The sequence below is a fragment of the Brienomyrus brachyistius genome, chromosome 6 (assembly GCF_023856365.1).
Source record: "Brienomyrus brachyistius isolate T26 chromosome 6, BBRACH_0.4, whole genome shotgun sequence".
In the NCBI taxonomy this organism is placed as follows: Eukaryota; Metazoa; Chordata; class Actinopteri; order Osteoglossiformes; family Mormyridae; genus Brienomyrus; species Brienomyrus brachyistius.
The window spans coordinates 3,250,615-3,266,819 of record NC_064538.1 but is presented as its reverse complement, the minus strand read 5'-3'; the positions used below and the strand labels follow the sequence as shown (position 1 = coordinate 3,266,819).

At 41.8% G+C, this 16,205-nt stretch overlaps 1 protein-coding gene across 1 annotated transcript; it reads left to right on the top strand.

Moving 5' to 3' along the window:
• Positions 1 to 279: 279 nt before the first annotated feature.
• si:ch211-112c15.8 (tumor necrosis factor receptor superfamily member 1A) lies at positions 280 to 13,492 on the top strand. Its single transcript, XM_049017342.1, has 10 exons — positions 280 to 756; positions 5,344 to 5,515; positions 5,880 to 6,011; positions 6,439 to 6,540; positions 6,819 to 6,834; positions 7,501 to 7,556; positions 8,034 to 8,258; positions 8,571 to 8,614; positions 9,290 to 9,350; positions 11,219 to 13,492. The coding sequence occupies exons 1-10, from the start codon at positions 727 to 729 to the stop codon at positions 11,596 to 11,598; spliced, it is 1,218 nt and encodes a 405-aa protein (XP_048873299.1). The 5' UTR covers positions 280 to 726; the 3' UTR covers positions 11,599 to 13,492.
• The last annotated feature ends 2,713 nt before the right edge of the window (positions 13,493 to 16,205 follow it).

Sequence of the window (16,205 nt, the reverse complement as noted above, 5' to 3'; positions counted from 1 at the left end):
GGAGCCACGCTTACCCATATAATTACTAGTTTCTTTCAGTATTAGTCGTTAATATATGGTCTTGTTTTCTGTTTATCTTTTTCCAAGTAATTTTAAATTTAATTTGAAAACTATTTCAAATTTTCTCACTATTTATATTAATTTACTGTGATATCATTGTTTTGTACTCATCAGTACAACCAGCTTCCTGTCCGTTAGTTTGACATTTCCACGTCTGCAGGTTGCAGCACTTTTCCTGAACACTCACTGGAAATTTATGCATTTTTTTTCTAAATTCAGACTAGAAGTCATGACCCAGTTCGCACCATCATCCTATTACAGTACGTTTACCCCTTACCCTACGTGGTAAGTAATAGTACTGTTCGAAATGCGTTGGCATTTACAAGTGTTGTGATAGCAAACAGCACTGCGCTGCGGATAAACAGGACCATTTATCTCAGAAATCTCCTGTAGCCACACCATGAGCTCATCTCAGCCGTTCAGAGATGAAAGTGGCGTTTCAAGGTTTCCGAATATGTACTTCCTCTTATGCTGTCGTATATTTAGTGCTTCTAAGACGGTTGACAGTTACATTTATACTCGCGTACATAGGTGAGGCGTCACGGATAACGGTTCATTATTGTAAATTACTTTAAATTACTCGCCTTGGTTTTCACCTTCAACCCTAAACATGAAAAACTGTAACTGACTTTATGAGATCTGAATGTAAAAAAAAACAAACGGAACATGAAGCTCACCATTTTGTTCTTCCTGTGGGTAAGTATATAATTATTTGTGTTGTTAGTATTATATAAAGCGTTAGTAGTATTAGCGAAAGATGTAGTGCTTGTGGTTATTGTTATGTACCTTTACCTGAAGAAATTCCATTATGATTTAAGAATCTCTTTGGTGAGGCATGCTGATATGAAAATAATTCGTTCCTTAAACACGAATAGTCTTGGCAATCGGTATTAAGTAGTCTTTGGCTTCGCCGTAGGCAAGTTTGGACGCTGTATGCAGTGCCCATGGTTACGTACGAGACTCGTTCTCTATGTCTGTCTTAAAGTCGAATTTGTGGGAAACTCTCAACTTTTTATTATTAATGTTTATATAAGTATACTTGATAATAATAATAATAATAATAATAATAATAATAATAATATAAATTACATATGGTACATAGTAAGTATACTGTCATGTATACCTCCGGCCGACGAACCACTTAAGCCGCGCCATGTTTGCACGAGCGAAATTACGAACCATACTATCTAATTTTAATTTTTAATATAGACTTAATGGCAGTTCGTTCCTATGTACGATTTGTCCAAAAGCCGGGTTTTAGTTCGTATTTTGCTAACTAATGGGTCCATCTAAGATTATTCATGTTTTCTTCAGAGGTGTCATGAAGTTGAGTTGCATTAGATCCACAGACATAATTATTCCCCGTTTTTTGGAGATATTCGATACGTTAAGATGTACATGTAGGCTAAGTATTTTATTTTTTTGTTCATCGCCAATGGTTCCAGGGAGTTTGTTTCTCCTTACCTTACCGTAACGTTATATATGTCATAGCTCCAGTTTCTAAAAAGATTGCTATATATTTTATTTCACATGGTTATATTGAATTCAGTTGTGTTAGCTGAATAAGTCTTCTGTTCAAAGTAAAAGTATATAAGCAGGTACAAATGATTAAAACATAATGCAACAGTAAGTTAAAGGATTCTGCCTTACATTAACCTGGACTGGTCTGACCCTAGTCATTGAGCTTTAAGGTAAAATGCCAGGCTCAAAGGATATCTGTAAGTCTCCCAGAAGATGGCTGATGCTTGTTAGTGTGGGATGGTTTCTCTGCCATTTCTACGCAGTTTCACATCAGTCATTATACTGCCCAAAACCCTTACAGAAGGGGAAAATAATAGGCACCTCCTAACCTCCAGAGTGACACATCACCTCACACCACCCCACTCTGCCTCGTGATGAAGGGAATTTATTGGCAACTCTTGCCACAGTCAATGTTAATGTGTTTAATTGAGCTCTCCGAAAGAACCATTGCTCTCAAAACATGACTGCTGCTTGCAGACAACACCAAGGCAAAGAATATAACTACTGTACTCTGGATGAATGAGTCAATGTGGTCATTTTGCCGTAACGCCAGACATTATGTTTGGTGTGAACTAAAAAACTACTATTGAAGACGTTTAAGCCGATTGTGAAGCATTATGGTCCGGACTTAATGGTTGCTGGGGGTCCGGACCCTATGGGCACCTACCGGAGCACACAGTCACACACCAATCACACCTACAAACAATCTGGTAACTCCAGTTAACCTCAGCATGTTTTCACATCGTGGGGGGTAACCAGAGTGCTCAGAGGAAACCCCACGATGACTACATGCAAACTCTGCAATCAGAGCTGTGGTGGAGAGTCAAGCCCTGGTCGCAGAGGCGAGAGGTGGGAGTGCCAACCACTGTGCCGACTCTAAAATCTAGCAAAATGTTTATGAACAGACAGAGAAAAGAAACAGCAAGTTCTTAGCACAGAGATCCGGATCTGTGCCATCTGTATGCTATTATTTATCTTCTGATTATTCAGGCTCCATATGAATAAGCAGTATGCTGAGTATGTTGGTGGGGGGTCCGAAAGATATTGTCTTCCTAGTGTTCTGTGACAACCTAATCTGACCCTTAGTGGAATACTTGACAACGTACGGGTGTATATCAGAAAGCTGAAGCTGAACCACAAGTAGATCTTGTTACATAACGGTGACCTGAAACACTCAAGCGCATCCCCAAAGAAATGGCCAGGAGTTATGGGATGGCCAAGCCAAAACCTTTGTCTTCATTTTGTCCCCTCTAATATCAAACTCTCTCCAAAGCCCTTGTGGGCTGTACATTCAAGCGAGCCCTCAAATAACCCTTTAATTAGGAATGAGAACCATTATCTGCCAACTGATGTAAGACACTGATAGATATTTACAATAAATGACCCAGCAATGTCAAAGGAATGCATAGTTTTTTATAGCATCAGTTTGTTTTTTTTTCACATTTCTGGTACCATATGCGGCTAATGACCTTCACATTATTCAGATTTTACATATTAGTTAGATATTGGTTTGGACAATAGCCAAAAGCAGAGAAAAACACCTTACTTTCCGATACGTACTGCATTAGCATCACTGTACAGTTACATCAGTCAAGACATATAAATATAAATTTATGTTTATATAGGTATTTGAGATTATTTCATTGATTGTCTAGCCTGTGATAAGCAACAAAATGCTAACTACAGGTCACTCATAGAGCACCGAAATTACCTCAGTTCCAGAGAGGTTGGCCAAATATTATACATTGCACCAGATGATTATTCTAAAAGGACCTGTCCAATATTCACAGTCCATTAACAACCGACATAATTTGAAGCAGCTGTGGATTCTGTGCAATGTCATGATCGAAGCTCTTGAATTGTTTACAACCAAGAAGGAATATTATTGGTTTCTTTTAAAAATCTTTGAGTCCTAATTTTATCGCACAATGAAAGTACATCGATATATAGGGTTTTCTGTCACCCCTAAATTTGTTTTGAAAATATGTCGATATACCATAAAGGTTCGATATCCCACCCAGCCCAATTGGAGAATGGATAAATAAATGTCTCTGGGATAAAGGCTTGTGTGTTTTGCACTTGCTTTTTCTCCAGTCTTGGAGTTTTCCACCACTGCTTCGGCAGCCAATGGTGGCACAATTCTTCTTCATTTCCTGGACATATGTGATGTTAAATATACCCAATAGGCAAAAAAAAAATCGGAAAAATAATAGCTTCCATTCACATGCATGTATATTTGCAGTGAGATGCCACTGCAGTAATGGAGGCTTCTTTATGTTCCATACTCTGCTGGATTACTCTGCAAACATTTATCATTTTAAATTTAAATAATGTTCTCAGTACTTCAAGGCAAACAGTTGTATTGTTGCTGGTCTATATCCTGAGAGGCAGTTGAAACGCACCTTTCCGTTGCTCGCACGCTTGGCAGATGAGGTCATTTGTATGTTCGGTGACAGGTGTTCTTCTGGCACACAGTGCCCCTGATTTTGCCGGCCATTCCAGACTCGAGTGTCAAGAAGGGGCCTGCTGTGGCAGCCCGGAACAGGACACTTAATGGGCTACTTGCGCTAGCGTGATAACATAATTCCATTAAAAAATACAGCTGCTCAAGCATTTCTGGTCATCACTGTGATCAGCTCTAAAAACGCTGTTGACGGCTATGCAGAGTATACAGTATGAGAAATGATACATGCCCAGAAGGTTTTGGAAATGGCTCATGTCCATCCATGACATGTTCGATATGTATACAATGAATACCAATCACATAAAATATTTTCGTTTCACACATCGACTTGTTTCGCCAACTGTTAGGCAGCTAAAGTGCTGTTAGCTAAGTTACCTTCAGTCATTTTCTTACCTTCCTAGTTGTATATATCTCATGATGCATAGAATTTGAAGCTTTTTTTCCGGCTTGCTGTATGGTTTTGAAGTTTTCTTGTCATGTGTGCAAAGTACAATGTACAAAGTATTATGAAATTCTTACTTGAATTCCTTCTCCACAGACTACAGATGATTAACAGGACCATACAAAGTTACAATTCAAAAAAATACTAAGTATAAAATACTACGAGATCTCTAACAGCATATAATTCAACATGAGGTAGCAAAGCGATATGTGGCAAAGTAGCACTATGAAGTGGGTAGAATATAGAGGATACTGCATCAGTACAATAAAATACTTATAAGTGGTGCTTTGCTCGTCTTCTTGAAAATGCGATAAACATTATTGATGTCTTTTTAGTAACTTGTGGAGGCAGCAAGTGTAAAATATTTCAGGCCACAACTTCATACAAACAAGACTGGAAATGAAAAAGCCGTCTTACTCTGAACCCGGAGGCGTTTGTGAAAATAATACTGGAGTAATATTCACGCATTGCAGTTTTAATCCCCTATAGAAGCATAGTGGGTAACTATTTGTCACACTATCCCAATGAATGTGTTTTTCTGTGTGTCCTGCAGCTTTTACCATTTACGCAGCTGATTATATTTTTGAAGAAACTACTTAATTTTCTAGCTCGGGGTACATCACTGGGTCCTGGTCATACCTGGAGCCTTCTGACTGTCACCAGAGCTTAAGTTGAAAAGGCCTGTGTTGCTTTGAAAGGATCCAGTGGAGTGCACATGAACTGATTCCTGGTCAGCTGGGTTTTGGGGAACTAAAGTTTAGTTATAGGGAACTAAAGCTATAGAGTTTGTGATTTTTTTGTTAAGTCGCTTCCTCAGGCATGGAAGCCATCTCTAAGTCTTCCACCTATCTTACAGGTTGTGCCTCTGTCCCTGGCCTCTCTGGTTCCTATGGGCAGCGCCCCTGCAATCAAGAAGTATCAGCCTTTGAACAGGGCGGGCAGACTCGCTGTGCATGAAGAGGTTGGAGGGACAGAACTCAAGAGAACCAAGCGGAACCCCACTGAATGTGAATTTAAATGTCCTCCTGGTGAGCCAAGCCTCCCTCCAACTTGAACTTAAAAAATGATTCTGCATACGGATGCTGTCGGTTTAACCAGTGTATACTATAGCACCACTTAGAAGCCTGCTTATTCGTTTTGAATGCCTGCCATTGACCAATCATTGGCCAAAGAGTTTAATATTTGTTACGGATTTAAGTGCAGTCAGTATACAAATAGAGTTTTCTGAAACCTTATGGCAAAGACTGAAAGTTCTTTGAACAAAAAAACGGCACAATGATATTCTTTATTACAACATTACAAAGGACCAATTGAATTTTGAATAGTAACTGGTAAAGACGACCATGAATGTCGAGTATGTAATGTTGTTCCTATTCTCTCTTGCCCTTGCAGGTTCTTACAAAAGTTTGCAAAATTCCTGTACAAAACAACGATCGCACTGTTCCCCTTGCGAACATGGCACCTACACTATAATTGAAAATCAGTCATCACGCTGTTACCTGTGTACCTCTTGTGATGAGAAAGGTAAGCAGATTGCAAGTGGTCATGTACTGTTGACTGGACAAGGTTGTCATGAGCAGACTGGATAATTACTGGTATCCCATTAGTCTTTGGTAGAGTTGTGGGTCAGGATAGGTGATGTGTGGCTCTGTGGTTGTGACTCTGCCCACAACTTGATGGTGACCAGTTCAAGTCCTATGACTGGCAGAGGGATGTCACTGTTGGGCCCTTGAGCAAGACCCTTAGTCCCAGTTGCTCCAGCGACTGGCTGACCCTACTCTCTGAGCTGCGTGTCATTCTGGATAAAAGTGTCAGCTAATAAACGGATGGTTGTGTCTCTGTCTGTCAGTCTGAGCCAGGAATCAGTCGAAGGATGTTCAGAGTTGGTTTTAGGAGTCAGTTAGAAGGAATAGAATTAGTGCTCGACAGCTGTTCTCTTTTCTGTCCCCAGCGTCGCAGGTCGTGAAGATCAATTGCACCAGCACATCCGACACCAAATGCGACTGCAAAGAAGGATACCAACGATATAACCACTCTGAAGACACATTTGAATGTAAGGGGACAATGTGACTGGCTGGTGTCTGCATTTCTGTCCCTGAGTGATATATATTTATTGTATAGATCCTTATGGAACAAATAAGTACATTTTCCTGTTTTCTCAGACTGGCTGCCACGTCCGGTTATGGCTGTATACCTTAATTAAGATTTCTTGCTTCATTCTTGTATTACAAAATTTGAGTTTTCATTATCTTGCCTGGAAGCTTTGAGTCTAATCATATTTTTTCCCAACTAATTGTAATTAATTTTTCCTTTTTTATCCCCTTTCCCCAGGTGAGCGGATAGACAAGTAAGTGAACCAGATACCTAGGCAACACTCTTACCATCAAGTAAACAAAATAATAATGCAAACCTGCTAATATTTTATCGTCATTCTTTAATGTTCTGTCAATCAGACAGGTAGGGGGGTAAATATAAAATCAAAATACCAACCAATGAGTCATTAGAACTTTCTGCACGAATGAGTACAGACACTCCTCTACTTACGAACTTTCAACTTGCGAACTTTCAGACATACGACCAAAGAAGTCCAAATTGTGTTCATTGGGCTCCCGTTTCCTGTCCACAACATAATTTTTTTTTTCTGCGCGCCAATTCCACCCAGTACGACTTTTGGCCGCTACTTTATTATCGTTTTCTAAGACTGGACTGTACCTCACAAAGGAGCAGTCCTAAGAAACTCACTGTACTCCGCTACCCTTCGGAGGTGATTAAGAAGAAATCTGAAATTAATCAGTAACCTTTGGGGTTCATGATTTTAAAAGGGCTATCCTGAATCACTTTGCAAGAAGCAAAGCAAATAAAGTTCTGTAGAGACACCCATCAGTGAATCATTTAACATTTAATATACCGCCCACTTGTACCTCAGGAAGTTGAATGTTGCATGACAAGCCACTCTCTCTGCACTGTCAGTCTGTAAGTAATGCCTTCTTTTTTCATATCTTCCCCTCCTAAGACCAACGCCCACTGTTCCTACCACTAAAGCTACTCAAACCAGAAGTACGTTGACAGGTATGTATACCGTCAATAGCACCTGAGTACATTTGAAACCAGACATGTAAATTAATTAGACGTGAAAAAAATCTAACCTTACTTAAAAGAAATCACATTTGTGTTTAGGGGTGGCATGGTGGTGCAGTGGTTAGCACTGTTGCCTTTGGGACCAAGGTTCTCTCGGTGTGGTCATGGATTTTCCTCTGGATATTCCGGTTTCCCCCCACAGTCCAAAAACATGCTGAGGCTAATTGGAGTTGCTAAATTGCCCGTAGGTGTGCATGTGTGAGTGGATGGTGTGTGAGTGTGCCCTGCGATGGGCTGGCCCCCCATCCAGGGTTGTTCCCTGCCTCGTGCCCATTGCTTCCGGGATAGGCTCCGGACCCCCCGCGACCCAGTAGGATAAGCGGTTTGGAAAATGGATGGATGGATGTGTGTTAGGTTTAGTCTTTAAGCATAGTCTAACTACCCTGCGGTTCATGTCTTTTTAAAAAGCACCAGCAGATCCTACTGGAAAGATCCCAGATCAGCCTGAGCTGCCCCACCACATCCTCCTCATCATGACAATAGGGTTCCTTCTGCTGGGGGTCACGTTGGTCCTGACCTTGCGCTGCTGCACCCAGCTGGGGAGGGAGTCCAACAAGCAGCACTTCCTGAAGTCCAAACTCCTTTACACCACTATTCAACTACCTCAAGAGATACCAAATTATGCCTCTCCAAGTAGGTGTCTATGGGAAAACAAACTGCATTTCGGTCAATCAGTAAAATTTAAGAATTTTATATACATTTTTGGGCAGTACAGAGTTCTCCATCTAATAGGAATGTTGCATGGCCCTACGTCTTAGGGTTCTCTGCTTGTGAGCGGAAGGTTGTCGGTTCAAATCCTGTGGCTGCTAGATTGGTTTCACCATCGCACCCTTGAGCGACGACGATCCAGGGACTAACCCTGCTTTCTCAATTACACATCACTTTGGATACAAGTATCAGGCATAATCATCACGTGAATATCTGATTGTGTTTTTGTTTGAACAGGTCAGCTGTTTGAAAGTCCAGAGCCCCTTGTCCAGATCCCCTTGGTATGGCTGTGTTCTTCTAGTTATGACACCATGTTTTCACATCAAGTCAGGCTATGCAGCATTTTTACCCAGAAATCACCAGTGCACCCATCAACCATTCTGAATGAGTAAACATCCAAAAGAATTTTAAACTCACATATGGTGAAATCTTCAACTGACCTCTGGTTTGTAAAGAAAAGTTGTTGGTCTTATCACAAATGTCATTATGCATTGCACATGTGACCATGTGACGATCTCTTCAAGATCATACTCGCATGGCTAGTGGCAACAGATTTTATTAGCAAATTCACTTCTGTGTGTTGCTGAGGTACCTTTCCAGCAGTTTTAAATGTAAACAATATAATGCGTAAGTATAATATTATTAAGTAGTATTCAATAGAAACAATTTCAAATGTATAAACGGATAAACTGTTTTGGACAGATACATGCTGCTATTTCATGCCCACTTCTGGGAAACTTTTTAAGTAGAGTTTCAATTTAGGCATATTACCACCTGTGTGTATGAAGTGAATTCAGTGGAACTGCTGAAACAGCCCTTTACCCAGGAAACACCACATCCTTATCAGTACTGACATCAAAGAAGCTTCAGAAATGATGCCGTTTTAACAAAAGCACTCTGTTATCGTACCTGTTAACGCCTTCTGGTACAAAATGCTACGTTTTGTTTTATTGCAGGCGTCTGGCAATGCTGCGAAAGTCAATCGAGCCGGACCTCTTGACCAACGTGAACTTCTAGGTGCTGTTGAAGACTATACACTTTTTTTTCGCTCTCTGCCTCGCAGTCTATGCAGAGTTTGATTGGATTGTGGTTTGCAGGACTATGAATGCTGTGGCTCTTTATTGTGACAGAGTCGCTGTGGTACAGGCACACGGCCATGCGCGCTTCAATACAAGAAGCAGGCACAATACAAATTAGAGCAGTTTCCCAACCCGGTCCTCGAGGACCCACAGACGGGCCACGGTTTTGCTCCCTCCCTGACAGGCCATGGTTTAGCTCCCATGGAGTGCCTCTGGGTCCCTGAGGACTGGATTGGGAAACTGCATCAGAAGGACAACATCTGGACTGTATGGCGGATCTTCCACAGGTTCTATAGTCAAGATAAAAATGTGTATGTTTATACCAGCAGGTGACGATTCAAGTTATATTATAATAAGAGACATTATCGCTATGGCAATGCAACCCAAGAATTGTATAGTGTTCAATCATGTCATTCTCCATCTTCAAATTCTTGCATTAATCTTATTTACATAGCTACTTATTCTGAAGGTTGCAGTGAAAGTGGAGTCTATCCTTGGAAGCTCAAGACACAAAGCAGGGAATACTATTACAGGCAGCACATACACTATAATGGCAATTATGGTGACATCAATCCACCCACCCAGCTGATTTTACTTGTGCATGGAAACTTGAGGACCCCAGGGAAATGCAGAGGGGACCTACAAACTGTAATACATCAAATCCCATTCCGTCAGACTGCAATGCCACTCCAGTGTTTCCCAAACCAGTAGCAGTCCCAAACAAGGACCTGCAGACAGTCTACTTTTTTGTTCTCGTCCAGCTCCCAAAACACCCATACCAGGTATTTCATGTTTCTGATTGGCTGGGAGCTGAAAGAAGACAGTAATGTGGACTGCCTGGCAGTCTCCGAGGACTGGCCTGGCAAACACTGTTCCAGCATTCGCAAACACGATCAAAAATAAAAAGCAGAAAAATGTGATTATTAATTTCATGATACTCGACATCTTTCTACTAATTTAACTAGTCATTCACTGTTTCTCTGTGATGGAAATAACTATTATTACACAGCACGGACGACTAGACAATATATGGTTAAGAGAATGGGCTTAGCTTTTTTTTTGTCACCTAAGGTGGTTAAATACTAAGCTGTATGGGTTGGTGTGAGTGACAGTACCCTTCCAGAACGTACCACTCTTGCATTTCACACTGAGCGCTCTCTGCTTGCACAAACTTACCGTTCCGGAAGCATCATATGCGGAATCTTTCTGATAAGGGCTGCATTGTCGGCCTGTTCGCTTAACCAGCTGCAGGACTCGTCAGCCATGGGCAGCTAACAGAAGCAAACATGATAAGGATCATAAGATATGTGAAGGCAGCACAAAACAGCCTGAAAATGTGTTCTGGCATGTTGCCTATCAAATATTTATGTATGGGGAACGTCTATGGTATTTTTATACATAACAGTAGCCAGTAATAAACATGACAAGATTTATCTGTTTATTTTTATGTAAAAATCCAACTTAACGAAGTGGAAGGTCCCTGTATTTTTCTAGATGGAGTACCTATATTTACAGGTTAGGTCCATGTTATCATCATTCATTAAATTAAATGTCATTGTTTCCATGATGGATGCAGAACAGAATATATAATCACTAATCAAATGGGAGATCCCAACCCCACAGCCGAGTTTACTTGATTATTCCTTGCAGCCAGGTGTATGTCACCTGAATATTAGCAAATGAATATCATTCAGCAAGATGATCAACACGAATGTAACTACTAATAATACCTCTAGGGTCTTGAAACTGGCTAATTAAATGTTCTTTGACAATGAGCAAACGTGCTTCTTATTTTTTGTTCTGCAGTTCTAAGGGAGGAATCGTTAAGGAGCGATTGGCCAGCATGGATACTGTATGCCATCATCGAAAAAGTGCCTGTGCGGCGTTGGAAGGAGTTCCTGCGGCTGTTGCGTGTTCCAGATGGCCAGATGGAGCGTGCTGAGCTGGAGGCAGGACCGTCCTACCTAGAGCAGCAGTACCAGATGTTGCGGCTTTGGAGCCGCAGGGCCGGGGTGCAGCTGGCAGATGTTTATAACGTGCTGCAGAACATGGACCTGTCCGGTTGTGCGCAGGACCTGCGGGACAAGCTGGAGCAGCAGGACGTGCCGATACGCACGAGGTCACCCGCCTACCCGGCCAGCGGATGGGACTGTGAACCCACTGAAGGAACAGGAGATGCAGCCTGATTTTTTCCACGTTCTCATGCATGAGATCGTAAAACCACTCAGCCTTGCCTGGGTGATAGGTGCCGAATGGAATGACCACAGAACAAGATTCTTGACTGCGTCATGGGCAGTGAGCAAAACCACTTGGGCAAATTTCTTCTTTTGGTTTCTGTCAGACTTAAATACAAACTACAATCTGTCAGAATGAGGAAGTGTCTATACCAAGAACTGGGCAAATGAGGACATTTTTTTTCCTAGTCAAGTGAATCAATGCTGAAAGAGTATTTTATTTGAAGGATTTTATCTTTAAGTCTACTGGGGGAAAATTTATTTCTTGGTTCATCCATGCAATATAGGTAGCCAAAATTGCACCTACACACATGCCAGGAAAGATGTATGTATGCTAAAGTTAGATAAACAGTAAGTATATTTTATTGTTAGAACAGTACTGTAGGAATGTTCTTACTTGAAACAAGTTGAAGAACAGTGAAGTTCTGCTACATACGCAGAGAAGTGTAGTTGTGAAAAGTGTAGTGTCACCCACTGGCAGACGGAGCGAGAAGGGGAAGCTCGCGCGCCTCACCAAAAATGGGAAATGACTCGGCTGTGTTACAGCTCAAGATGAAAGTCGTGTGTGGAGGGAATCTGTGGGTGATATTCCTGGGACTGGGGAGGCATTTCATAGTCTGCTATTTTCTCAAAGGTGAACACAGCCCCTGGGAAGCTGCAATGCCAGATAAAACAAAGGTTACCGCTCAAGAGTTATTAGCAATGAGACAAAAACAGGTTTATTTGTTCAGTTTTATACGGTGATGCTTCTTACAAACTACAGTTATACACTAAGCAGATCCCACTGTCCATGAACGCCGCACAATTTGTTGTCGGCTGTTCAGTCATTTTATTCAGGTTATGTTCTCTATAGAGTGGGTGGCGCTCCACAGCCAAAAAACGTCAAGTGTTCTCTTCAGTAATGGTTGCACCTGTTTTTGAATAGCTATGCTTATATAAAATGTTAACGTACAGAATAAGAAGGAAAATGGTGCAATAAAAACAAAATAATACAATATAAATAGTCTGAAACAGCATCAAACAGGTTCTCAGGCAAACACAAAGAACAAACAAAAACAAACAGCCAATTCATGATTGAATCTTTGAGGGTTGTGGTTCAGTATTTTATGAGTTATGGTTTTAGGATTAGGCTTTAGTATGTGCAGTATCAGTTAGGGTGTCCCAGAAATACTGAATGATTAATAAGAAGGAAGCCAGAGCAGATATACCCCCCAAAAGCCAACCAACCAAGTGCTGGACTTAATAGCAGTGAATGCTACTTTTGGGCTTTAAGACCCAAGACTAAAGCCTTAACATTAATAACAGGAAATAAGGATAGATAGCATCCAGAATCTTATTTCCATCAGACCAAATTCTTATCTTGATTTGTGAGGTGGTTACTTAGTTGAGGTATATGGTGAAGTATTATCTTGCTAATGCAACTTAACTGTATGTTACTGATGTTAACGTGCGTGAGAAAAACGGGTGGGGCACAAAATGACATGAAATATCAATGTATGAATTGTTGTTATTTATGGTATCCATACTGCAAAGTATTTACTGTGAAAATAAACATTAAAATGTCTATGTAATGTATCTGAAAAAAAAAATCTTAGCTGGATGGCACCTACTGTATTCATTGTGCTGCAATGTAAAAACCAAATGCAGTTGAGAGCCAGCAGTCAATGGAGCGAAAATGCTCTGCGTGCCAAACCGTAACTGTACGGGAAAGGCTTGTTCCCTGAAGTCAGGAGACAGAGTTCCTCTCTACCACGGAATATGATGCATGTATGATGTAATGAAGCTTTGTGGAAAATGGTACTCCACTCCATCTCCACCGAAAAAAAAAACTTCATTTTCTTTTCATTATTGTTGTTCTCCCTGTATCATCATGGGATTTCCAGGGGTGAACTGGACGTGCCAGATTGTTAGTAGGTGTGTGTGTGTGTGTGTGTGTGTGTGTGTGTGTGTGTGTGTGTGTGTGTGTGTGCGTATGTGTGCCCTGTGATGGGTCGGCACCCCGTCTTTGGTGACTGTCTTATGCTTAAGCAAAGTAGGTAAACAGAACTAAGGCAGAGAAAAGCAAACAGAGGGCACCAACAAGTACCACAGCAGCAACACAAGGCAACAGCTATAAACACACAATGATCAGAAGAAGAACAAAGGCAGGGGGAAGCGCATATATACACAGATAACGGGAGTACGGCGAGGACAGGTGTGGCCCAGTTACAATCAATCAACTAAACACTATGGCAACGAGACGCGAGTGAGGATCACAATCACGACTCAAACATGAGGAAGGGGATGACAAGTGACACCTGCTGGCCAAGCAGGGACTGATCCTGACAGGAAGGCAAGTAAATAAGTATTATGTTCTTACATTTGTAGGTGTTTTGTGCTTTGAGAAAAGCTTTGAGTGATTATAACACATTTAAATAAGTATGTTTTCTCGCCTAGGGTGTGCATGGTGGAGCGGCATGGTGGTGCAGTGGTTAGCACTGCTGCCTCACACCTCTGGGACCCAGGTTCGAGTCTCCGCCTGCGTCACATGTGTGTGGAGTTTGCATGTTCTCCCCATGTCGTCGTGGGGTTTCCTCTGGTGTTCCTCACATTTGTGTTTAGGGGTGGCATGGTGGTGCAGTGGTTAGCACTGTTGCCTTTGGGACCAAGGTTCTCTCGGTGTGGTCATGGATTTTCCTCTGGATATTCCGGTTTCCCCCCACAGTCCAAAAACATGCTGAGGCTAATTGGAGTTGCTAAATTGCCCGTAGGTGTGCATGTGTGAGTGGATGGTGTGTGAGTGTGCCCTGCGATGGGCTGGCCCCCCATCCAGGGTTGTTCCCTGCCTCGTGCCCATTGCTTCCGGGATAGGCTCCGGACCCCCCGCGACCCAGTAGGATAAGCGGTTTGGAAAATGGATGGATGTGCATGGTAAGATAAAAGACAGAGAGGTGCCCTGTGCAAACCTGCATTCAGGGATTGCCTGCTTTTTTTCTTTTTATTGTGCCCTGATGAGTGAGCTCCATGTTCAGGGCAGGCCTACGCATGACTACTATCAGCAACTACTGATCTCAACCGGGTGACAGAGGCATCGACATGCACGTCTGAAACGTGCCAACTCAGCAGCCTGGGTTGGCAGTCGGCCCTTATCTTTTTCCTGCGTGTGAAGACAGACATGTACACAACTTCAAAGGCTGACATTAAAGACTGAGAAAAGAGGTGGGAAGGAAGAATGAAGAAGAAAGAGCATCATCGCACAACTTCATGACCAGTGTCTGTACATATAAGCCTATACATGAACGCCTGTACACACTGCATTCCCTTGACATTATGACTGATGTTTTTTTATCCTCTTGTCTGCAACAGAAACAGAAAGAGGTGTAGGGCTGCACGATTTTGGATAAAAAAATTAATCACAATTTTTTTTCCTCATGATTTCTGAGCGACATATCCCTCTGTTATCGTTGTGTATTACATATTTTCTTTATGAACATAGGGTTCACATACTGGTATTGCAGACCGATATTTTATCCGTATTCAAAGTTAGCAGCACAAATGCAAAACTGAAATAGTGGAGATGATTGCTTTCCATTTAAAATCTGGCCCGTAGATCTTTCATCTTCACTGCTCTGTGTGTATGTGTTGGGGAGGGCTACTTTGAGATAAAATCCTTCAGGCCCCTCTGCATTTACACACATACACATTATTGTGAAATGGTATACACGTCTTACAGTCACAGCAGTCTTCTTTAGGGCACAACAGGACTTAGTAGAGTGGCATGTCTTAATCTTCCATCTGCTTGACAAGTACAAAAGCTAGGTATTCTGGGAATTTCTAACATTTTAATTATAAATGATAATTTTCAGGAGCTGCTATAAAGTGCTAGGCCCCCTGAATCTGTCAGGGTACTCCTGCAACACCCACCAAGTCACCCTATACAGTAACAATTATATGGTAGAAATCCTTCATAATTGTGTTATTAGTGGCCTGGTTCAGGCAAGATAAGATTTTAACTGGCTCTATAAAAGAACTGACTTTATCCAGGTGCCAAAGTAAGAGTTGTAGAGATGTGGTCAGTGTGATTTCCTGATATTTGCATTTTGAAAACAAATGCCATCTGATCAGAAGGTATGGCTGCTTGTAATTTTTCAGGTCTTTTCCTGGAATTATGTGTGGGCAATATTTCAGTGACCACATAATGGCTTGGATGGGGTTTCTGTTAAATGTTGAAAACATTAAACATGTTGAAAGCATTTAATGGGGGCGGCGCGGTGGTGCAGTGGTTAGCACTGCTGCCTCACATCAAGAAGGTAGGGCACAGGACTTTTCTGTGTAGAGTTCACATGTTCTCCCCGGTTGCCACTGGGGGCTCCAGTTTCCTCCCACAGTCCAAAAATGGTGACTCTAAGTTGGCCCCGTAAATGTGAGTTAGTGCGCCCTGTGTTGTGCTGGCAACTGCCCAGGGTTGGTTCCTGCTTGTACCTCTTTATCCAAGGTCAGGCTCCAGCCAACCCTGCAACCCCACTTGGGGTTAAGTGGTTATGGGGATGGATGGAAAGCGTTTAAAAAGGGGAAAAGTG